At 46.3% G+C, this 26144-nt stretch overlaps 1 protein-coding gene and 1 long non-coding RNA gene across 5 annotated transcripts in view; one reads left to right on the forward strand and one right to left on the reverse strand.

Moving 5' to 3' along the window:
* Positions 1-521: 521 nt before the first annotated feature.
* Positions 522-18002, reverse strand: LOC122930520. Of its 2 annotated transcripts, XR_006388138.1 has the most exons (4): positions 17872-18002; positions 12316-12358; positions 1426-1479; positions 522-831 (listed from the first exon to the last, which is right to left on the reverse strand). It is a non-coding gene; the product is annotated as an uncharacterized LOC122930520 (long non-coding RNA). The 2 variants fall into 2 exon arrangements; XR_006388137.1 differs by lacking the exon at positions 12316-12358.
* Positions 18003-18214: 212 nt separating this feature from the next.
* The window catches only part of SH3KBP1 (SH3 domain containing kinase binding protein 1), a 395797-nt gene continuing 387867 nt past the window's right edge, over positions 18215-26144 (forward strand). For 2 of the 3 annotated variants that reach the window (XR_006388136.1, XM_044283978.1), the window contains exon 1: positions 18215-18449. Coding sequence is in view for 1 of the 3 variants with exons in the window: in XM_044283978.1 (XP_044139913.1) it covers positions 18446-18449 (4 nt within the window). In the remaining 2 variants the exon portion in view is untranslated. The remainder of the gene's footprint in view (positions 18450-26144) is intronic. The other variant, XM_044283980.1, reaches the window with a different exon arrangement.

Consider the following 26144-nt stretch of genomic DNA (forward strand, 5'->3'; position numbering starts at 1 on the left):
GGCGCTCTGTGCAGAAACACAGCTGATTGCAGGATCAGCTGTGTTTCTGTCCAGCAGGGCGGGGGCCGCAAACCATGGCTCTGGGGGCCGCATGCGGCCCGCTGGCCGCAGGTTGTGCACCCCTGCAGTACAGCTTTGACCATAACTTATTGTGAATGGTGGATCCTGTGCTATCTATATACAGGCGTTACCTTTCATTACAATCTAGCCTTTGATGTTAATGAGATGACTACTGAAAAGTGATCTGGACAGAACAGGAAGTCTTGTAGACTGTAACCCCTCCCGGGCCCTCTCTCCTTCTGTACCAGTCTGTAACTCGTCTTCTTCATGTTTAGTGCAAATGTCTGGATTATGTATGTATACCCCTTATCATACAGTATGTACAGCGCCATGGAATTAATGGAGCTTTAATATTAACAATAACCTAATATTAGACGTACTGGGCAGTGTGAAAACTGCAGGATTGTAGGATTTTCTTTAACTATAATGACTTGGAAAAATAAACATAACATCACCAAAAATTCATAAAAAATGTTTTATATAAAAATGTGATTTAAACAATAGGTTATGTTCTCATGACCCCTTTAAAATTCAGTTTCTGTATATCATGCTGAACATATTTGTAATAATGTGTGGCTTCAATTTTATTTGGAATCCATAAGACAAAAATGTTCCATTACGTGGCTCGGTAATGATCTGTTCACGCAGCTTGTTCTAGTAAGAAACTGTAAGAAAATCTGTGCTTGATACTTCAAATCAGTGTCCGGATGAAGTCAGATCTTCTTCGGAAACGTCTTTTATTCCCACACAATGCCTTTATCAAGCCTGCTCCTGACAAAGATACATGAAAAATATTCACTATGGCTTGAGATGTATGGATTTGATTTGCTTCTCTTTTTGGGTTCATGAGTCCAGTGTGTGGTCCTAAGACTGCAAGCTTTATCTGTGTGAGCATGCGCCTAGAGATAGGGCCCTTTTAAAGCTCTCCACTCTGCTTATAGGGAGCCTGTCACCTGGATTTTGTGTATAGAGCTGAGGACATGGGTTGCTAGATCGCCGCTAGCACATCCGCAATACCCATCCGCACTGAATCCGGACCTGTTCACTCCAATGGGGCTGTGCACATGAGCAGTGATTTTCACGCATCACTTGTGCGTTGTGTGAAAATTGCAGCAAGCTCTATATTGTGCGTTTTTCACGCACTGCATGCCCCATAGAAGTGAATGGGGCTGCGTGAAAATCGCAAGCATCCACAAGCAAGCGATTTTCACGCATGGTTGCTAGGAGACGATCGGGATGGGGACCCGATCTTTATTATTTTCCCTTATAACATGGTAATAAGGGAAAATAATAGCATTCTTAATACAGAATGCTAACTAAATTCGGGATGGAGGGGTTAAAAAATAAATAAATAATTAAACTCACATCATCCACTTGTTTGTGCAGCTCGGCTTGTCTTGTTTCTTCTTCTTTAAGGACCTGGGAGGAAAAGGAGGTGAGTTTAATCATTTACTTTTTAACCCCTACATCCCTAATTTACTAAGCATTCTGTATTAAGAATGCTATTATTTTCCCTGATAACCATGTTATAAGGGAAAATAATAAAATCTACACAACACCTAACCCAAACCCGAATTTCTGTGAAAAAGTCAGGGTTCGGGTCTGGATACCAAACATGCAGATTTTTCTCACGCGCGTGCAAAACGCATTAAAACGCTTTGCACTCGCGCTGAAAAATTGCACATTTTCCCGCAATGCACCTGCATCTTGTCCTAACAGTAGGCAATTGGTTGCCTCTTGGCCCATGATAAAAAGGCCTTAAAGTGGTTATCCCATGATGAAAGTAAAAAATGAAAACAGTACCTGACAATCTAGTTCTGACAAAGCTAGAACCAGCCCTGTACCCAGGGCCGGTGCTACCATAAGGCAGACCAAGCGGCCGCCTTAGGGCCCACCCTGGGGGAGGGCGGAAAAATCAGACATGGAGGGTGAGAAATGTGACATGGGGGTCTGATGGCTGACATTGGGGGCTGATGGCTGGGGGATGATGTCTGACATGGGGTTCTGATCTGAGGTCTGATTAACATTGGGGGTCTGATTGGGGCTGTGAGCTGAGGTCTGATTAACATTGGGGGTCTGATTGCTGGTCTGACCTGAGGTGTAATGGAAAAAAAAATTTTTTTATTATCCTCCTCTAAAACCTAGGTGTGTCTTAGAGGGCGAAAAATATGGTCCTTAAACCAGCCATTGTCTGAAGCAGAGAGAAGATACCAGGACCACAGAGAGGAAAAGCATGGGGGGAGGGGGGGCGCCAAAATGTAGCTTCCCTTACGTCCTACCAGCAGCACAGATGGGGTTAACTGCCCCTGTGGACTGGTAGGACCGGCGGAATTTTAATGAGCCCAAGAACCAATAAACGATCTTCAGCTCCCTGAAAGGGAGGAGATCACCCCCCAGCCCACCGTGTTTTTTTCTGTCCTTTGGACAGGTTGGACTGGCGTATCGCTCCTTTGGAGCTGAGAGTTAGGGGCTCCTTTTTTTCTAATGTAAAGGATCGCCCCGTCTTTCTACATGGCTCTCTTTTGCCTTTATTTTCAGGCGGATCGCGGCGATTTTGCTATACCTGGGGACCGCGGGGAGCGGGGTGTCCCCCTCCCCTCTCCTTTTCAGTTTCTCCTGGTCTCCCGTTCCTCCCATCGCCACACACGTGTGGCGCTATGGGCGCCTCCATCTTCCGGAAGTGACGCGCACTAGTTGCGCTACGTCACTTCCGGTTTTTTCGCAGCGCGGCTGAGGTCCTTTCCTCACCCTTTTTATAAAGAATTATTTCCCGATAGATATACTGTGATCCAGGATGACCCGGGGCAGCTATTCAGAGCAGGCTGAGCTAGTTTTGTTAGCTCTCTTAGATCTTACTATACTTACGATTTGGGACCCGCCCAGGGGGCGGGGCTTCTTCCTTTTAAGCGCCCAGAGCCTGTCATTCAGTGCTCTGGTTGCATTGCTTTGACAAGCTAGCTCCAGAGTTCCCTGTGCCTTGTGATATCCTTATATTGCTTGACCGTGGGTTTGTGTGTTCCTTCTGCAGCTCTATATATCTCTAGTGCTGGTGGGCCCCCTTAAGGTCTCGTTTCTCCACCTCCAATTTTTTTGTAGGTGTTATGACCTGTCTTTTTTGTTTCCAATTACAGGACTATGGCTTCCCCCAAGGATCCGGATCAGCGAAAATCTGGGGCCAAGAGGAAGCATTTGGCGTGCTTTGATTGTAACACGCCCTTAGACGACGGCTGTCCCTATTCTAGGTGTGAGAGCTGTCGCACGACGTCCACGGAACCCACGATGCAGGAGATGTTTCAGTGGACGAAAACATATGTGGATGATTCCATTAAAGGAGTGGTGCGCTTATTGAATGAGAGGTTACCAGGACCCTCTCAGACTCCCATGGATATGGCCGCTCCAGTCGCACCACCCGAAAGACCCACCCCCTGTTCGGTGGGGTCCTCTTCTGAGGAAGAAGAGGTCACTTCTTGCTTTTTCCCTCCAGAAAAAACGCAGAAGTTACTTAAGTCCATCAGGTCGGGGGACCATGATGTTGACATTGGGGAGTCCTCCGATCCCGCCGTACGGACACAGCGTGTCTTCAGAGCGGATGAGACCCTTCTTTCTGTGATGCGCACAGAATGGCGAAAGCCTGAGAAAGGCCCAGTTCTCACTAGAAAGTTCAAGCTTATGTACCCGATGGCTAAACCCTTGGTGGAATCGTGGGGTTCCATTCCCAAGGTGGACATGGCGATAGCCAAGTTGTCCCGGCGCACTCTAGTCCCTGCAGATGATGGGTCTAGTCTGCAGGACCCTCTAGATCGGAGGGCAGAGTGCACCCTCAGAAGGAGTTATGCGGCGGCCGCTGCCTCCGCATCAACTTCGATTGCGGCCACTGAAGTGGCCACCTATCTACGCTCTAGGCTCAATCAGATCCAGACAGATGTGGACCAGAGCGTATCCAGGGATGACATTTTAGCAGCTTTCAAGTCAGCCAACCTGGCTATGGATTTCTTAGTCGACTCCACCCAGATGCAGTTGAAGCTGGCCGCCAAAACTATGGCCTTAGTTTCGGCTGCCCGCAGACCACTTTGGCTGAAACCTTGGGTCGCGGACAACGCGTCCAAGTTTAATCTTTGTGGGCTCCCCTTCGAACCAGACAGGCTGTTTGGGTCCGAATTGGATAAAATCATGGAGGTGCTCTCCGACAAAAAGGGGAAGAGCCTCCCCCAGCAGCCCTTTCGGGGACGCCCCAGGCAGGAAAAGAAGCGCGAAGGACGCCCGGGGCAGCAATCTAGGCGCAGAGATTGGGGGGGACCGTCTCGTAAGTATTCGAGGCGCTCCCGTAAACCCGCTAAGGAGGCAAAACCCTCCTGACTATGGGCCTCGTCGAGGCTCTTGGATAAGCCCTGCTGCCCCTGCAGTGTCTCCTCTAGACTTTCCCATACCACTCCCCCAAACGCCCGTGGGGGGCCGTCTCTCCCATTTCAAAGACTCCTGGAGTCAGTTGATCGCAGACCCTTGGGTTCTGAACTTAGTCTCCGTCGGGTACCGGGTAGACTTTCTCTCTCTCCCCCCAGAGAGATTCGTCGCTACACGAAACTTCGGGCCGGCCAAACAAGTGGTCCTGGAATCTTACATCCAGGACTATATCTCCAAGGGAGCCCTAGAGGAGGTGCCGGCAGGGGAGAGAGGCCTAGGCATTTATTCACCAGTGTTCCTGGTTCCCAAGAAGACGGGAGACATCCGGATTATCATCGATTTGAGATTTCTCAATCGATTTATAAGGAAAACAAGGTTTCGTATGGAAACCATAAGGTCAGTCACCCATATCCTCAACCTCGGGGATGTCATGGCTACTCTGGACCTCAAAGATGCTTATCTTCACATTCCGATCCATTCCGCCTTCCGGAAATTTCTCAGGATCGCGGTCCAGGTTTCAGGGGTTCGCAGGCACTTTCAGTTCACCGCGCTCCCCTTCGGAATCTCTTCTGCCCCCCTTATCTTCACCAAGGTGGTGGTATCGGTGGTGGCAGCATTGAGACTCCAAGGGCTGACTATCATTCCTTATCTGGACGATTGGCTTTTCATAGCCTCTTCAGTTCCGATCCTTACCCACCATCTTCAGATCGCAATCTCCTTTCTCCTCCGCCTAGGCTGGATCATCAACTGGCAGAAGTCGAATGTGAGCCCATCATCTTCAATCCAATATTTAGGATTCGTGGTCGACTCTGTGGAGATGTCCCTCCGGTTGACTCAAGAAAGGAGAGCGCGGATTCAGGACCTGGCAAAGGTCCTTCATGTCCCTCGTCGAGTCTCTATTCGGACTCTCATGAAGATGGTGGGGCTCATGTCAGCGGCTGCGGACGCAGTCCCTTGGGCGCTATGGCACCTCCGTCCTCTTCAGTCGGAGGTCTTACATTTATGGAACGGCAGCCCTGCGGGGCTAGATTCCCTGTGCTCCCTGTCCGGTCAAACCCGGAATTCCCTCAGATGGTGGTTTCGACTGCCACCAGGGAAGTCTATGACCCAACCAGTTTGGGTCATATTGACTACAGACGCGTCCCTCGTAGGCTGGGGCGCTCACCTGGACGGATCCCAAGTGCAGGGATCTTGGTCCCCCCTGGAGCGGCATCTTTCCTCCAATCTTCGCGAGATTCGAGCTATCCGGCTAGCCCTCCTTCACTTCGCCCCTCAGATTCGGGGCAAAGCGGTGAAAGTCCAGTCAGACAATATGACTGCGGTTCTCTATATAAACAAGCAGGGAGGCACAAGGTCATTACCCCTTCTATCAGAGATCGGGGTGATCCTTCGGTGGGCAGAGCTGAACCTTTCCCATCTATCTGCCGTTCATATCCGAGGTTCCCTCAATATGATAGCAGACCGCTTAAGTCGAGGATTACCGACCATGGAGTGGTCTCTGCATCCGGAGGTCTTCAGGCAGCTAGTTCACAGTTGGGGTATGCCAGAGGTGGACCTCATGGCAACCAGGTTCAACGCCAAGGTGCTGAGGTTCTGTTCCCTGTACCGGGAAGACAACCCCCTGGCAATAGATGCTCTGTCGATACCGTGGAGGTTCAGGCTGGCTTACATCTTCCCTCCTTTTTCCATGATACCGAGGGTATTGATGAAAATCCGTCAGGATCAGGCCTCGGTAATAGCCATCATACCGTTTTGGCCCAAAAGATCCTGGTTTACCCAGCTCATTCAGATGAGTCGGGGACAATACTGGAGACTCCCCCCAGAGCAGACCCTGGTGTCGTGGGACACTCAACTCTGCCCAGATCTGCACAGGTTCAACCTGACAGCCTGGAGGTTGATCAGCCCCTTCCCAACATAGAAGGGCTCTCCGAGTCGGTCCTGAGAACTTTGTCGCATTCCCGAGCAGAGTCTACAAACAAGGCCTACTCCAGGATCATGAGAATCTTCGTGGCATGGTGTGATTCCAAACAGGTGGCGTCTGCAGATCCGCCCCTTCCTGCGATACTACATTTCCTTCAGGACGGATTAGATAGAGGCCTATCTCCAGCTACCTTGAAGGTACAAATGTGTGCCATCTCGGCCTGTCTCAACAGGCCATACTCTCGGGACCCACTCATCAAACGCTTTTTGAAGGGAGCGGAAAGACTAAAGCCTACTATACTGAAGCCCATTCCCCAGTGGGATCTTTCAGTAGTGCTCAGGGGTCTAGCATCTCACCCCTTCGAGCCTTTGGAGGAGGTTGATTTTAAATATTTAACTCTAAAGATGGTTTTTCTTCTGGCTATAGCCTCAGCCAAAAGAGTCTCTGAATTGCAGGCTTTCTCTGCAATTCATCCATATATTATTTTCTTACAGGACAGAGTACTCCTGAAGTTTTTACCATACTTCAGACCTAAGGTGCCTACTTTTCAAAATATCAACCAGGTAATCTCCTTACCAGTTTTGTTTACAGCCTCCTCCTCTGATACTCCAGCTAGAGATCCGCTGGATATTTCTAGATGCCTCCAGATCTATGTGGATAGATCCAGGGAATTCCGGATAGATGAGAATCTCCTTATCCTGTTTGCCGGTAAGTCTAAAGGCCGTAAAGCGTCTAAAGCCACCATTAGTCGCTGGATCAAGGAGGCCATTAAGGAAGCTTTTGTCTCCCAAACCTTAGATCCTCCCGAGTTTGTGAGAGCCCATTCTACTAGGGCGGTCTCCACCTCGGTTGCGGAAAGAAGTCTTCTCCCCTTAGAGTTGATCTGTAAGGCGGCCTCCTGGAGCTCTGAGTCAACCTTCATCTCCCATTATAGGATAGATGCTAGGATGGCAGAGTTTTCGGCTTTCGGGCAGACAGTTCTTACTTCTGCCAGGCATGAGGACCCTCCCTAGGGGTTTTATCTTGCTATCTCCCCATCTGTGCTGCTGGTAGGACGTAAGGGAATCGTTAATTTCTAACGATAATTTGTTTTCCCTTAGTCCTAACAGCAGCACACAAATATCCCTCCCTAACTTACATCATACTTGTTAAAGACACGGTGGGCTGGGGGGTGATCTCCTCCCTTTCAGGGAGCTGAAGATCGTTTATTGGTTCTTGGGCTCATTAAAATTCCGCCGGTCCTACCAGTCCACAGGGGCAGTTAACCCCATCTGTGCTGCTGTTAGGACTAAGGGAAAACAAATTATCGTTAGAAATTAACGATTCGCTTGTGTTGGCAAAAATCCTTGCACCGGCCCTGCCTGTACCACCAGAGGTCTCCTGATTCATTGCTCCAATTACTCTGCTAGATTTATTTCTAGCTGGCAGCTCAGGGGGCGTGCCCTTTCTCAAGATGTGTACCCCTTCTGCTGCAGCTGGTGACAGTTGAAGAATGGAACTGAGCATGTGCATCTACCTCAGTGAGGTGGATGGAGAAATTTTAAAAAAGCAATCAGCAGTTGGCGCTCCAAAGATAGATTTCACTGACTACAGGCTCATTCACATAGCCGTAGTGCTTTGCGGATCCGCAAATTGTGGATCTGCAAAACACGGATACCAGCCGTGTGCATTCCACAATGTGTGGACTGCACATGGCCGCAACCATAATAGAAAATGCCTATTCTTGTACGCAATTGCTGACAAAAATAGGCCAAGCTCTACCTTTTCAGTAGAACCGCGTAACAGAACCACAGATGCGGACAGCACACGGTGTGCTGTCCGCATTGCTTGTGGCCCCATTGAAATTAATGAGTCCGAACCCGTTACGCAAAATTGTGGAACAGATGCGGATTCATTCATATGGCCGTCTAAATGAGCCCTAACTTAGTGGCTAGCCTAAATTTTTAATTACATGGAATTACAAAAGTATTTAGATCCAGGTGCTGATTTGAAAACTGTAGAATATTTTTCTTGGAACAACCCCATAGAGGTTTTTTTTTTTTTTTTACTGATGATCACCTATCTTCAATAGGTCATCAGTATCTGATTGGTGGGGGTCCAACATCTGAGACCCCCATGGATCAGCTGTTTGAGGCGGCGACGGCACTTAGTAGTGCTGTGGTGGTCTTCCAGCTTTTCCAAGGCCATGTGATGTCATGGTCATCCGTCACATGGCCTATGGGCAGCTCAGCCCCATTCAAGTGAATACCAAGGACAGCCACTATAGAATGTACGACGCTGTGCTTGGTGAGCAGAGAGAAGGCCGTGATGCTACTGTGAGAGTCGGTGCCTTCTCAAATAGCTGATCGGCAGGGGTCCCGGGTGTCGGACCCCATCGATTAGATACCAATGGCCTATCTAGAGTATAGGTCATCAGTTTAAAAAACACTTGGAAAGCCCCTTTATATGGATCTGCCACAACCCCTTTAAGGCTGCATTACAGCACGTGTTACCAGGTTTTATCTTGTGTTTGATGTCACTGTGATTCAAGTATGGTTTAGATTGGACATATGTAGATATTATGGACTACTGAACAAGAAACATGGTGAACAGAGTTCTTCCTCCTTATAAATGGAAAGCGTAAATCCTTCATATAGGCAGAGGGCCATGAAGAAACATCCTCCGTGGTGGCACCTTAAATGAAAAATGTTCAAGGAGGAAACATTGTTCAAGAGACATCTGCTCTGTGACCACATCCTGTCATGTTTGACATAAATATATCTCACTTCATTATGCAGCAGTGTTGGTAACTTCAAGAAATTTCTACCGCATTGTGCACCTGTATAAGTTGCATGCTTCATTATATTTTACCTAGTCACCCTAGTTGCCCAGTCACTGGCTGACTGACATTGTGATGTAGTAACCTTAGGTGTTCGGAGCCTCCATTGTGGGTTCCATCAGCCGCTCACCTTGCTGCAGCTCAGTAGCCATTTAGGTCACTGAGAGCTGAGCTGCAGTACCCGGCACGGCCACTACACTTGAACGGAGCTGTGCATCCATTCACAGTGCTTCTTCCAGCGGCGGAGGTGTACAGGTGAAACGCGAAAAATTAGAATATCGTGCAAAAGTTCTTTTATTTCAGTAATGCAACTTAAAATTTGAATTTTGTAAAACGGTTCAATATTCTAGGCTCAAAGTGTCACACTCTAGTCAGCTAATTAATCCATGCCCCCTCAGCAAAGGGTACAGGAGATTGTGACTTAGGGGTTTCATAAGCTATAAGCCACAATCATCCAAATGATAACAAATAAAGGCCTGAAATATCTCTCTTTGCATGTAGTGAGTCTATCTCATATGTTAGTTTCACCTTTTAAGCTGCATTACTGAAATAAAAGAACTTTGCACGATATTCAAATTTTTCGAGTTTCACCTGTACATCTCTAAGATTTGTGCAGGGAGCTGAAAAAACACTTAGAAAGAAAACTGATCAAAACATAAGTAAAACTTCCCAAAAATGTCCTGTCTGAACACAGTATGATGTAAACTTTGTAAACTTGCGTGTCCGATTTCAATTGTGATTTTAGAAGTAATGATTTCTGGTAATAAAATAAGGAAATAGGACAATATTGCAGAATTTTACACGGCTGCATATTTACAATATGGTATACAGGAAATGGTTAGAGGTCGAGAAGGAAGGAAAGTTTCTTAATAAGTTGTGTTGCAAAATTCTGGGCATATTTGTCACATTTTACAGTGACTCTCCAGGGACTCTCTATGTATGTAAGGCTATGTTCACATCATGTTTGTGATATCCGTTTAGTTTGGGAAAATCTCCGACATACTCGCAAAACATATCCATAGAGTTGCATTAGCCAGACGGAGGACAAAAGAGTATCTTCGTATTCCTCTGATTTGGCTGGTATACCACAAAAAAAAAACCAACAACATAGTAGACGGTGCTATTCCATATAACGGTATCCGGGAATAAAATGTATACTGTATATTAAACATATAGGGGGTAATTTATCACGCCCTGCACTTCAGAATTCTGGCTTTAAAAAGTCACAAAATAGTGGCTATGCGACTTTTTGAGTTCTTTGTGGATACATTTTGCAACTTTTTACATTGTTACACCACTCACTCCAGTGGGCATGGTTAGCTATGATAATGAGTTTCACTCCCAACTTACCATGATACTTTGTAAAAAGTCGTAAAACAGGCGCAAACTCACTCCTCTGCAAGGGTAACACAGGAAAACTGGAGTAACATTTCTAGACAAGTGTTAGGGTACTTTCACACTTGCGGCAGGACGGATCCGACAGGCTGTTCACCTTGTCAGATCCGCCCTTCCGCTATTTCGCCAGGCCGCCGCTCTGTCCCCATTGACTATAATGGGGACGGGGCGCAGCACGGCAGTTCGCGGTGAGAGGCCGCCGGACTAAAAAGTCGGACATGCAGGACTTTTAGTCCGGCGGCTTTATAGTCAATGGGGCCGGAGCTGCGGTCCGGCGGCATGGCGAAATAGCGGAAGGACGGATCCGACAGGTTGAACAGCCTGTCGGATCCGTCCTGCCGCAAGTGTGAAAGTAGCCTTAGGCTCAAAGATGCACCAAAAACACCAGGGGACATTTGAGAAATTTAGTGAAAAGTAAAGTACTCCAACTCTGACTCGGGGCGAAACTGACTTCAAATATTCCCCTCCTGATAAATTCCCTCCATTGTTTTTTTTTTTTTTTTACAAAGGACTCTATGGGTGACGGATGCTGCTTTATGGTATCTCTCAGAGGCATCTGTTTAACATACACATCTTGGTGTCTATGATAAATAGAGGCCATAAACGTAATGTGAACAAAGCCTAACAATTATAACCAACTACCATAGAAGTTAGCACTGTATCATCAGTCTTCCTTTGCTGTACTGGATATCAGCTCTCCATGTAATGACTTTTTAGAGTTGTCTACCTGATTATTTATTTTGTTCTGAACAACTTAACCAAAAATCATAGGTGATGGCCAGGAGCGTAACTAAACACTCATGGGCCCTGGTGCAAGAGTTCAGCTTGGGCCCACCTTCCCTCAGTGCTTTGTGGCCAGGGGCAAGGGAGCACATAGCCTTCGTGTTGCCTGAGGTGTAACTTGACCTGCATGCCCTTTTTATAATATCAATGTCTTCTTTTTGTGGCACAAGGATCTTTGGGCCACGTCAGAGATCCTGGGCCCAGTAGAACCCCTGCACCCCTACAGGTTCGCCCCTGGTGATGGCCTCGTACATACTCACCACACCCCATTTTCGATAACTGCTGTCAGTGGCATAAAAACGGCTTAAAAAAAAGTTATAACGAAAAAAGTTGCAATGGCATTTAAAAAGTTTTAAAACATCAAAAAAGGCAAAGGGGGAAATTATAAATTTTATCCACAATTTTCTACTATTTTACTGGCAATTGGCAACCCTGCTGACTCCTTGGTGAGCCAGTGATAAATCTGAGGCGGCAGAGCGGAGATAAGAGAGCAGCCTGAAGCAATGATGAGCTGGGGTGTGTCTCAGACTACCTCAGACTCCCTGTGGGCAGTGTAACTGAACTGTAGTCACAGATAAACCTCTCTGCTGAGCTAGAAATCAGTCAAGGAGCAAGGTTTATGGGAACAATAGGTGATCCTCCCCTATGAGAACTGCCCTTTAGCTCCTCAATAGACAGTGACTTTAAATGTACAAGTATTAATGTGGGTCATGTGAATCAGAGGCATCTTACTTCTTGTACAGAAATCTCTGAGCTCTCTCTGGAGCCCTTCATTCGAGAAATCGGCCAACACACAGATTGTGGACTTCAATGTTACAGTCAGGGCACAGATAACCTGGGCACAGATATAGACCAACTGAGGAACCTGGTGCTTCCTCCAGTAAGCACTGTGTAGCTGGCATCACAGTGGGCTGCAGTATTTAAAAATCTCACTTACCGTATTTTTCACCCTATATGACGCACCGGCCCATAAGACGCACCTAGGTTTTAGAGGAGAACAATAAGAAAAAAATATTTTTTAGCAAACCCTTAGGTCAGACCAGCAATCAGACCCCCAATGTTAATAAGACCTTAGCTGACAGCCTCATTTCCATCACAGTATACACAGCGCATATCCGTGGTTACGACCACCCTGTAATCCAGCAGCGGTGGCCGTGCCTACACACTATAGGGAAGGGCTGGACGAGTACATAGGCCAACACCTTTACCTATAGTGTGCATCCCAGAACGAAAATCAAACTACAACATGTTGCGGTTTGCTCTCCGGTCTGGGAACGCAACTAAACGGAACAGAATGCATTTTGGAGCATTCCGTTCAGTTTTGTCCCCATTGACAATGAATGGGGACAAAACTGAAGCGTTTTTTCCGGTATTGAGCCCCTATGACGGATCTAAATACCGGAAAACTAAAACGCTAGTGTGAAAGTAGTATTATATATGTGTGTTTACATATATGAACTTATGCCTGTGTAGTGTACTGTATTCTGTACATATAGTATGTATGTGATATATGTGTGTGTAATTGTCTAATGTACCTGTATATATGTGAATGACTGAGTAAATGTATATATGTGTGTGTACTAGGGTTGTTTCGGGTATCAAATTTTCGATACCCAATCAATACTTTTGTCCTGGAATCAGATTTGCCTTTTATCGATACTAGGATGTGCTACTGCACAGCCCAGTATCAGAGAACATGGATCGCTCTGCTCTCAGCGTGTGCCATGTTCCCTCAGCAGCATGGGGAGAAGGAAGCAGTCTCTCCCTCCTCCTGTGCCGCCGCTGCCACCAATGGGAATGAAGCAGAGAAGAGGAGGGAAGGGTGCACCAATGATAACTAACGTTTAATACATTACAAATATAGGCGGCAGAAACACATTGCCGGCACCCGACCTCTGACAGGGCGCTGAGTCAGCGAAAATTAACCCCTCTGGTGCCGTACCTGAGGGGTTAACTGCCACTGATCGCAGCTCCCTGTCAGAAGTCGGGTGGCGGCAATGAGTTTCTGCCACCGGCTGTATTTGTATTAAACGTTAATTATCATTGGTGGCGCAGTGTGCCTCCCCCGAGTATTAAAAACATTGATGGCTCAGTGTATATATATATATTGTGGGGTTTCTGTTCTCAGAGTCCTTGAGCATAGCAGCGCCAAACAGGTGGCAAGCCTTTATCCAGACACAAGGCTACCAAATCCCAACACAGAGACCCCGCTTCTGAGCCCAGCTGCCTATTTAAGGACAGCCAAGAGCTGCCAAAACCCGGCACTTAAAACCTGGTCCGGTATTTGACCTCACCTGACTGTAAATCAGCCCAGCAGCATATGCTGGGAGGAAAATACCTGTTTTCCCAGACCAAACCTGTCACTGTCACCCACCCAGCACTTTGACTACTCCCAGTAAGAGCCGTCCCGGATCAGCTATTTACAGCCATACTAAATAGCAAAGTGTCAATCAGCATTAGCTGCCGCTGACACCTGAAAATACCGGCTCTTACTTCACTGAGGCCAGGAACCTCGGTGACACATACCTACCATCAATGATGACTCCTTGTACCTTCCTACAATACACATATACACAGATGTAGCAGAGTTAACACACCCTCGATGAGTTTTCACATTTAGTTAATGCGTTATGACTTGTGTTTCAAGTAGGGTTGTTTCGACACCAAAATTTTGATTCGGTTTTGACACCATAAAAAATAAAATGCCCCCCCCAAAAAACGTGTGCATTCTGCATTTTATGGAATGTCCGGCCCATAATCGAACAGTCCTATCCTATTTTTTGGGGGGGACAAGGTAACAAAAAAAAAATGGCGAATCGCGCAGTTTTTCTTTTTTTTTTTCTTTTACGGCGTTCACCGCATAGGAGATATTTTTTTATATTTTAATAGTTTGGACTTTTCGGACGTGGCGATATGTAATATTTTATTTATTGTTTGCATATTCTATATGTAAAATTGGGAAAGGGGGTGATTTATACTTAATATTTAGGTGTGTGTTTTTTTTTTTTTTTTTACAGTTTATTTAATAACCATTTCACCCTAGAACCTGGGATCTTTTAATCCCTTGTCTATTCACCCTAATAGAGCTCTATTAGGGTAAATAGGACTTCACACTCTCCCTGTTGCCCTGTGCATAGTACACACAGCAGCAGGGATATTACCATGGCAGCACAGCTTCAGTAGCGTCCTGGCTGCCATCGTTACCTATCGGAGCCCCGCAATTGCACTGCTGGGGCCCTGATCAGAAGCTGCCACTGCCACCATTGAGAAGAGGTGAGGGGACTCTGTGACCAGACTCTGTAGGGATTGCGCAATGCGCCACCAATGATAATTAACGTTTAATATACAAATACAGCCGGCGGCAGAAACTCATTGCCGGCACCCAACCTCTGACAGGGCGCTGCGATCAGCGGCAGTTAACCCCTCAGGTGCGGCACCTGAGGGGTTAATTGTCGCAGACCGCAGCGCCCTGTCAGAGGCAGAGTGCCGGCAATGTGTTTCTGCCGCCACCTGCATTTGTAATGTATTAAACGTTAGTTATCATTGGTGGCACAGTGGGCACAGCCCCTCCCCTTCTCCCCCCTCTGCGCTCTCATTGGAGGCAGCGGCAGCAGCACAGGGGGGAGGGAGAGACTGATTCCTTCTCCCCGTGCTGCTGAGGGAACATGGCACACGCGGAGAGCAGCGCGATCCATGTTCTCTGATACTGGGCTGTGTAGTAGCGCAGCCTAGTATAGATAAAAGACAAATCCCGGTAACATATCGATACCGGGAGAAAAGTATCGATAGGGTATCGAAAGTTCGATACCCGAAATAACCCTAGTTTTAAGTTCAGCGTACAAGGTTTGGGCTTTCTAAGAATCCCGTTACCATGGACCACAACAGAATTCTATGACGGCATACACCGAGGATGCCAATAAGAGGCTTTCTGTATTGCATTCCGTCATAATAGAAGTCTATGCTGACCATGCTATGCTGTCATAGAATTTTATTATGGTCCGTGGTAGCAGAACCCGAACCCAAACCAAGTACGCCGAACTTGAAAATGACATCACCGAATCTCCAGAAAAATTCTCCAGATTCAGCACAGGGCAAGGGAAATGCTCCGATGCTCATGTCATGGGGGCTGAGTGGGGAAGAAGGGGATATGTCCGGGGTTCAGCTCTGAACACGGATAAAATAAAGCCACCTGATCGCTGCACTTTGATGCGGTATTAGTCTTCGTTCGCATCTCTGGTGATCGGCATCTGGTAGAGCAGGAGTCGGCAACCTTCGGCACTTCAGTTGTGGGGAAACTGCAACTCCCAGCATGCACACTTCCTTGGCTGTTCTCAGAACTCCCATAGAGGTGAGTGGAGCATGCTTGGAGTTGTAGTTTCACAACAGCTGGAGTGTCAGAGGTAGCTGATCCCTGTGGCAGAGAACATCCTGCCAGAGTTCACTAATCCTCCACTGCTGTATTCTGCCCTTCACCAGTAGAACAGTTTTTGTCAGGCCGAAACCCTGTTGGTATTTTGCCATAGTCTATGGCAGGAAAGCTTTAGGTTGTCCAGGCGTGCTGGGAGTTGTAGTTTTGCAACAGCTGGAGAGTGCTGGTTGGCCATCCCCGGTGAACGGCAGAATCTAGCAATGCTGGATCTAGTGAACTCTGGCAAGATGTTCTCTGCCGGATACAGTCACCTGAGATATGAATGAAGCCTTAGGGTCCATTTACACGTCCGCAAAATGGGTCCGCATCCGTTCTGCAATTTTGCGGAACGGGTGCAGACCCATTCATTTTCAATGGGGCCGGAATGTGCTGTCCGCATCCGTGCTTCTGTTTCCGCCAAAAAATAGAATGTAATGTAGCACCAATGTACCTACAGTTCATGGGTGGGGGAGGGGCTGGGTAGAAGGTTGGAGGGACCAGGGATGGGTAGTCAGCAGGGCTTGGAAAGGACCATGGGGGCCCAATTCAGATTCCAGCTATGCGGCCCAATTAATTCTATGTACGCCCCTGCTTGTCTGTAATGCCGACAATAATAGGACATGTTCTATAATTTTGCGGAACGCACATGCGGACATACAGACATGGAATGCACATGGAGTCATTTCCGTTTTTTTTCCCGGCCCCATTGAAGTGAATGGTTTCACATACAGGCCACAAAAAAAATGGTACGGACACGTAAAAAAATAAAATAATAATAATGTGTTTGTGTGCAGGAGCCTTAAGGTGGGCCCCCAGAATCAGTTACACAGTCCGACACTGGCTCCAGTGGTTCCTTGAAGGATCGGTGTTTGGCCTGTGTGTCCATTTTCTGCCCTCCGTGTGTCATCGGACAATCCTCAGCTGAAAATAAATTTCCAGAGCATCCCCCAGAAACGATCCGTAAAACATGGCCAAAATACGGATACTATCCGTGTTGTGTGTGTGTTTTTTCATGGACTCATAGACTATAATAGGTGTGAGGGATCCGTGCTAAAAACACAAACCCAGGGACCGTGCGAAAACACAGATGTCTGAATACACTTACTGAAATGTATGGGACTATGGGTATGTGTGCTGTGTGAATCACGTTTCAGGCCTCATGCACACGGCTGTTGGGCGGCCGTGGCCGTATTGCGGCCCACAAATGGTGGGTCAGCAATCCCCAGCCACTGGCTGTGTGCACCATGCATGCGGACCCATTCACTTGAATGGGTCCACAATTCCGGATATGTGGAACGGAGTCACGGAGTGGAACACCGGAAGCACTACGGAGTGCTTCCGTGGTGTTTCTTTCCGTTGTTCCGCACCGCATTTTTTTTGCGGTGCGGACAGATCACACTACAGGAGCGGCTGCGGAAGGGAGGAGGAGGCGCCGGGAGGAAGGAAGGGGAAATGCTGCGCTCATCACTGCCAGTCCGCTCTGCACACAGACTCCGGGGCTGACAATAGCGAGGAGCCCGCTGGACCACACTGACGTCTCCTCCGCTCTGTGAGGCTCCTCACCCAGGGCACCCCTATTCTTCTCACTGGTGGACACACAGCACACCTCCGGCAGGAATCTTTGAAGGAGGACCCTGGTCAGGCCCGCTGCACGGATGTTGCCCATGCATTGGGGATCACGATTGCGCTTCCCAATACACGGAACGGCCACGCAACGGCCTTATGCTGCAAAGTTGATCCAGAGAAAGGCAAAAACCCTCATGAGGTAGAAGCCAATTTTCCTCACTTTAGGGGAAAAAATTCCTTCCCGACTCCAATCAGAATAACTCCCTGGATCGACGACCCCTCTCTAGTAGCTATAGCCTGTAATATTATTACACTCCAGAAATACATCCAGGCCCCTCGTGAATTCCTTTATTGTACTCACCATCACCACCTCCTCAGGCAGAGAGTTCCATAGTCTCACTGCTCTTACCGTAAAGAATCCTCTTCTATGTTTGTGTACAAACCTTCTTTCCTCCAGACACAGAGGATGTCCCCTCGTCACGGGTATATATAGATGATGGGAGTGATCTTTGTACTTACCCCTGATCTATAGATATAGTTACTACATATTTCTAAATAGCCATAATTTGGATCATCTTTCAGGGGTCACAGGTCTTGGATATCCAGGTGCCAATAATGATGGTACCTGTACCAATGGCCATAGCGGTCTATTCCACCCTTCAGTGCCCTCCTTCTGCAGTGACACGGTGCCATTGTCCGCCCATGGTCCGGACCCTGCAGGTGGCCCACCACACACACACGGTGGGGGGGGCGGAGCGGGGCGGACGGGCGGCTCTCGCGATGCTTGTCCCCGGCGCTGGGTGACAGTGGCGGCGGAGAGAGAGCATCAGTGAGGCGGCTCACACTACAGGAGCGGCTGCGGAGGGAGGAGGAGGCGCCGGGAGGAAGGAAGGGGAAATGCTGCGCTCATCACTGCCAGTCCGCTCTGCACACAGACTCCGGGGCTGACAATAGCGAGGAGCCCGCTGGACCACACTGACGTCTCCTCCGCTCTATGAGGCTCCTCACCCAGGGCACCCCTATCCTTCTCACTGGTGGACGCACAGCACACCTCCGGCAGGAAACTTTAAAGGAGGACCCTGATTCCACATAAATGGGTGAGTGGCGACTGTCTGTGGGGTTTACCTCAGCACCAGGGCGAGGGAGGATGAATGCACCACACCATATGTACGTGGTGTGCAGGGCATACTGCAAGTACAGCTTATATACACTATATATACCACACAATGACTGTACCCACACCATATATACAGAGCATACTGCAAGTACAGCTTATATACACTATATATACCACACAATGACTGTACCCACACCATATATACAGGGCATACTGCAAGTACAGCTTATATACACTATATATACCACACAATGACTGTACCCACACCATATATACAGGGCATACTGCAAGTACAGCTTATATACACTATATATACCACACAATGACTGTACCCACACCATATATACAGAGCATACTGCAAGTACAGCTTATATACACTATATATACCACATAATGACTGTACCCACACCATATATACAGAGCATACTGCAAGTACAGCTTATATACACTATATATACCACACAATGACTGTACCCACACCATATATACAGGGCATACTGCAAGTACAGCTTATATACACTATATATACCACACAATGACTGTACCCACACCATATATACAGGGCATACTGCAAGTACAGCTTATATACACTATATATACCACACAATGACTGTACCCACACCATATATACAGGGCATACTGCAAGTACAGCTTATATACACTATATATACCACACAATGACTGTACCCACACCAGATATACAGAGGCATACTGCAAGTACAGCTTATATACACTATATATACCACACAATGACTGTACCCACACCAGATATACAGGGCATACTGCAAGTACAGCTTATATACACTATATATACCACACAATGACTGTACCCACACCAGATATACAGAGCATACTGCAAGTACAGCTTATATACACTATATATACCACACAATGACTGTACCCACACCATATATACAGAGCATACTGCAAGTACAGCTTATATACACTATATATACCACACAATGACTGTACCCACACCATATATACAGGGCATACTGCAAGTACAGCTTATATACACTATATATACCACACACTGACTGTACCCACACCATATATACAGAGCATACTGCAAGTACAGCTTATATACACTATATATACCACACAATGACTGTACCCACACCATATATACAGAGCATACTGCAAGTACAGCTTATATACACTATATATATACCACACAATGACTGTACCCACACCATATATACAGGGCATACTGCAAGTACAGCTTATATACACTATATATTACCGCACAATGACTGTACCCACACCATATATACAGAGCATACTGCAAGTACAGCTTATATACACTATATATACCACACAATGACTGTACCCACACCATATATACAGGGCATACTGCAAGTACAGCTTATATACACTATATATACCACACAATGACTGTACCCACACCATATATACAGAGCATACTGCAAGTACAGCTTATATACACTATATATACCACATAATGACTGTACCCACACCATATATACAGGGCATACTGCAAGTACCGCTTATATACACTATATATACCACACAATGACTGTACCCACACCATATATACAGGGCATACTGCAAGTACAGCTTATATACACTATATATACCACACAATGACTGTACCCACACCATATATACAGGGCATACTGCAAGTACAGCTTATATACACTATATATACCACATAATGACTGTACCCACACCATATATACAGGGCATACTGCAAGTACAGCTTATATACACTATATATACCACACAATGACTGTACCCACACCATATATACAGGGCATACTGCAAGTACAGCCTATATACACTATATATACCACACAATGACTGTACCCACACCATATATACAGGGCATACTGCAAGTACAGCTTATATACACTATATATACCACACAATGACTGTACCCACACCATATATACAGGGCATACTGCAAGTACAGCCTATATACACTATATATACCACACAGTGACTGTACCCACACCATATATACAGGGCATACTGCAAGTACAGCTTATATACACTATATATACCGCACAATGACTGTACCCACACCATATATACAGAGCATACTGCAAGTACAGCATATATACACTATATATACCACACAATGACTGTACCCACACCATATATACAGGGCATACTGCAAGTACAGCTTATATACACTATATATACCACACAATGACTGTACCCACACCATATATACAGAGCATACTGCAAGTACAGCCTATATACACTATATATACCACACAATGACTGTACCCACACCATATATACAGGGCATACTGCAAGTACAGCTTTATACACTATATATCCACTCTATATACGTGTATATGCCATATACTGTATATAACCATTCTACAAATGCATCATGTTTGCCATATCACATAAAAAGTATACATGCTGCAGCACGCATGTACATAAATGCACATAACTATGTACTTACCATGTATAGTACTGTATGTATCCTACTATAGACAAAACCTATTTATCATACTGAATATATATATATACACACGCACACATGTGCACACAACCATATACCATGCTGTGTACATAGCATAGAACAATTACAACTCCTGTACTTCTAGTGTTGTATTTTTTTAAACAAGCGGATTTCCAGTTCAAAATGAAATATACTGAACGTTTTCGGCATTTAGCCTTCTTCAGAACACTGGATGAGCTGCACGGAGTGAAGAATGGCGCCATTCTCACAGGGCTGTTGCCCAGTTTAAACTTAGCGCTGACAAGGGCCACAGAGCCCAGCATAACAGGACCATTTGTTGGTTCCTTTACTCTATTTGCCATAAGCTGCGGGCACTTTACCCCTATTTCATTTCTCCACACAGTGCGGCCCAAAATGCCGAAAACGTTTAGTATATTTCATTTTGAACTGGAAATCCGCTTGTTTAATAAAATACAACACTAGAAGCAACCCAGTGGAGTACAGGAGTTTTAACTCGGCCTGGGAACCATCTCCTGGTACCTACGTATCTACCAAGTTGGAGTGTCACCCAACCTACCACCAATTACGTGTACATAGCATATATACCACAGTATTACATACACCATGATATTTGTCTCCGTTGTGGTACAGTACAGGAGTAATGCGTCTACACAGTAGTAGTTGGCAGTTGTCGGGTCCTGAGAGGATGCGGTCAGTTCGGGGCCACTATCCTCCCTGCAGGTAGTGGCATACTGTGATGACGTGGTGTCGCTGGCACTGTGTGGCACATGGGTTCTCTGTTGTGCTGGCATTGTGTAATAATGACTCTCCTTTCTTATATGCAGCATTACTAAGGAGTCAATTTTAGAGAGTCTTATAGCACATACAGTATATTGCGCTTTTCCTCTTTACAGCATTCGGTCTCATACGATTTATGATTATACGGCTTGTTGGGCTGAAGCTCCTGTGACTCCAGGTGTATGACCGCACTGGAGAACTGACCTAATGGCGGTACACACAGCTTAGGGGCAACCAGTGTGCTGGAAATATACTGGGACCTGGACATAGGTTTACATATAAAGTTCTGTGCAGTCACATCTATCTATCTATCTATCTATCTATCTATCTATCTATCTATCTATCTATCTATCTATCTCATATCTATTATCTATCTATCTATCTATCTATCTATCTATCTATCTATCTATCTCATATCTATTATCTATCTATCTATCTATCTATCTATCTATCTATCTATCTATCTATCTATCATCTATCTATTATCTATCTCATATCTATCTATCTATCTATCTATCTATCTATCTATCTATCTATCTATCTATCTATTATCTATCTCATATCTATCTATTTATCTCATATCTATCTATTATCTATCTCATATCTATCTATTTATTTCATATCTATCTATTATCTATCTATCCAGTATTCTCAGACTTTCCTCTCTTTTGCTGTTGTTATACAAAGTACTGGACCCCAGGACAAACTTTGAAATGACACCCCCTCCATAAATCTGGCCGCAGACCAGGCCTCTAAGGCCTCATACACACAAACATATTTTCTTTCCACGTCCGTTCTGTATTTTTTGTGAATCTGTTTTTTGCGGACCACAAAATACATACGGTCGTGTGCATGAGGCCTAAACCAAACCCCAAGAATAAAGATCAAGCATTTTCTTCCCTCTCTTCGCTGCCCGCTTTTCTCCTCTTCAGGACTGGGCACAGAGGTCCTGACACCAACCAGCACGGGCACGTCGTATTCTGCGGCCCTGGGTCTGTGGGTCTCTGGATTATGGGGCTGATCTGTGGTGACTCCAGTGGATATAGGTAATTGCTGTCTGCATGCTAGGTTACCCTCCCCCACATCCAGGCACGCTCCCCTTCTGTCAGTGCCCTCTTACCATGAGTGCAGCTATGCACTGTAAGGACTACAGCGTGGTCCCATTCGGTTATTGAACGGTTCCTATGACTTCTTATAGGTGCACACATTGTGTTGAGGAGGATTACTGTGTAGAGCAGTTCTTTTATGCCTGCAGCCTCCGTAAATAATATTGAAGGTTATGCTCTCAGAGATGTGGCTGTACCTGGCGTGTGGTTTGCGTATTCTTCTCTAATATGTATTCACTCTGTATGTTTATGACGAGTAAATTGCGCAGCAGCTTTTCCCTCCTGTATCAGGAGATATGTTGCTGTCTGTCTGACCGCTGGGACCCCCGCCGACCCCAAGTCCACTATGTGAATGTTGCGGTGGTGTGCATGTGTGATCACTGCCCCATTCACGTCTATGGGACTGAGTGCGGTACTGTAGTATACTGCTATATCATATTGTATACCTTGGTATTTCCAGAAACTAATGAACAGTGCTAACGAGAGGAATAGGAATTAAAGGCAGGGGGGTAGCCTTCTCTATATGTACAGGTACACCCTCCCTTTTCTAATGTGATCAGCAGGAGCGTTCATCCGGTTATATCAAGACACGGAGCAGCTTTAAGATGACAGCTGCTCCTATTCAGTGGCGTTGCTATGGCTGGTGTCACCCGGTGCGGTAGAAAATTGTGCGTCTCCCCCCCCCCCCCCCCCCCGTGATTTCAGCAGGTATAAGAAGTCCCACATGCAGTGTGGCCCCAGTGACAGGTGCAAGGACCGCACTGTCCTTCTCCCTATATCAGGCTGACAATGGTCGGGGAGAGGCAGATAGCCGGTCCTGGGAGATGACATAGAGGTGGCCACGGACGGTGCTGTGCGGAGGACTGGCCCTGTGGTGCCCGCCTGCTGACTGTGACAGCTTCCCCTGGACAGGGCAGGATTTGGTAACCTCACTGACACTTGCATTATATTCTTTGCAGGACATTACCCGGTAAACCAAGCCATGGGACTGGAATGAGGGACCCAGCCATAGAGCCAGGGGCTGCACACCTGCCGTAACCTCACTTATGTCAGGCACAAACCCCCCCCCCCCCCCTCCCCCCCATTGTCTAAATATAATAAATACTATGGAGTCCCCATTGCAGCTACAGGAGTGGGAAGCAGGTTGTAAGAGCTGGATTTGCCATAGAGAAGGCAGAATGGAAAAAGGAAGATCCTTGCAGTGTTACATGTGGTCCCGGTGGACAGTCCACATGTAGTTGACGTTATGGGACCCAATATTTGGAAAGCTGGATGTGAAGGAGTCGGAGAAGTCTGAAAAGGGAGCTGACAAAGATTACCTACATTATTAGTAAATATTTAGATGGTGCCACTAATTCACATAGCATCCACATAAATATAGACCCACATGGTGTGGACTGGTCATTTTTTTACTAAGGACTATAGTTGAACCATTTATGTGCAAAAGAGAAAAAAAAAACTATCTATCTAATAATGCAGCCCATTAATCTTCTCCTGATTGCATCACGTAATCTCCTCCTGATTGCATCCAGAGACCAGTCTCCAAACCAAAACTGCTATATATATATATATGTCCCCCTACGCCGGTGATCACAGCCATTGATCTGGATGCTGACACTAGGCACCTGGATGGATCACACTATGTAAATGTACATCTAATGGCGTGGCCCCCGTGCCAGCAGTAGATAATTACATGGTGTGTTTCATGGCCCTGCGGTCTCCTGCAGGCAGTGCCATCGATCTGCGTCTTTTCTACATGTAATAGTTACCGTAACATCACTGCCATCAATGATCAGTTTCTGGGGACAAGAGGGAACTCATACAGCCCTGTACACAGTGCACACCTCCCTTTTACCTGGATGAGTATCGTCCATGTACAGAGGGAGCGTCTAAAGCTAGAGCAATAAACGTACAGCTACAACAGGGCTGTCAGTCTTACAGTGCTGTCATCTGTTAGCGTCCTTTTACACTTATAGAGTAGTCGACCTGGCAGGTTATCAGGAACGAAGCAATCACTCTTTATATGAGGCAGATCATCAGTGGAGATCAGGACTGCACTTATAAGGATAAGCCACCGGTTTAGCGATCACTTGTCCACATAGAGAATCATTATTCCAGATTGCTGTTTAGACAGCACTATCCGCTGCACAGGAACAAGGATTTTCGGTGCCAGCAGAAGGACACGATCTCCCCATGAACAAGCTTGTTCACCTTTCACACAGGCAGATTATCAGGAACTAGGACTTATACTAATGTCCATCCCTGATAATTTGCCTGATAGAAAGGACCTTTACACAGTGTCCACATATAGGATTTCACTAGGCACTGGACAGTTAGAGGATTCATTTTGTGGGCAAATATTATTTATCAAACAAACCCTATAGCATGAAAAATAAGGGAAATACAGGTCCTTTTCAAAAAATTAGCATATTGTGATAAAGTTCATTATTTTCTGTAATGTACTGATAAACATTAGACTTTCATATATTTTAGATTCATTACACACCAACTGAAGTAGTTCAAGCCTTTTATTGTTTTAATATTGATGATTTTGGCATACAGCTCATGAAAACCCAAATTTCCTATCTAAAAAAATTAGCATATTTCATCCGACCAATAAAAGAAAAGTGTTTTTAATACAAAAAAAGTCAACCTTCAAATAATTATGTTCAGTTATGCACTCAATACTTGGTCGGGAATCCTTTTGCAGAAATGACTGCTTCAATGCGGCGTGGCATGGAGGCAATCAGCCTGTGGCACTGCTGAGGTGTTATGGAGGCCCAGGATGCTTCGATAGCGGCCTTAAGCTCATCCAGAGTGTTGGGTCTTGCGTCTCTCAACTTTCTCTTCCCAATATTCCACAGATTCTCTATGGGGTTCAGGTCAGGAGAGTTGGCAGGCCAATTGAGCACAGTAATACCATGGTCAGTAAACCATTTACCAGTGGTTTTGGCACTGTGAGCAGGTGCCAGGTTGTGCTGAAAAATGAAATCTTCATCTCTATAAAGCTTTTCCGCAGATGGAAGCATGAAGTGCTCCAAAATCTCCTGATAGCTAGCTGCATTGACCCTGCCCTTGATAAAACACAGTGGACCAACACCAGCAGCTGACATGGCACCCCAGACCATCACTGACTGTGGGTACTTGACACTGGACTTCAGGCATTTTGGCATTTCCCTCTCCCCAGTCTTCCTCCAGACTCTGGCACCTTGATTTCCGAATGACATGCAACAGTCCAGTGCTGCTTCTCTGTAGCCCAGGTCAGGCGCTTCTGCCGCTGTTTCTGGTTCAAAAGTGGCTTGACCTGGGGAATGCGGCACCTGTAGCCCATTTC

The sequence above is a fragment of the Bufo gargarizans genome, chromosome 3 (genome assembly GCF_014858855.1).
Source record: "Bufo gargarizans isolate SCDJY-AF-19 chromosome 3, ASM1485885v1, whole genome shotgun sequence".
NCBI classification, from domain to species: Eukaryota; Metazoa; Chordata; class Amphibia; order Anura; family Bufonidae; genus Bufo; species Bufo gargarizans.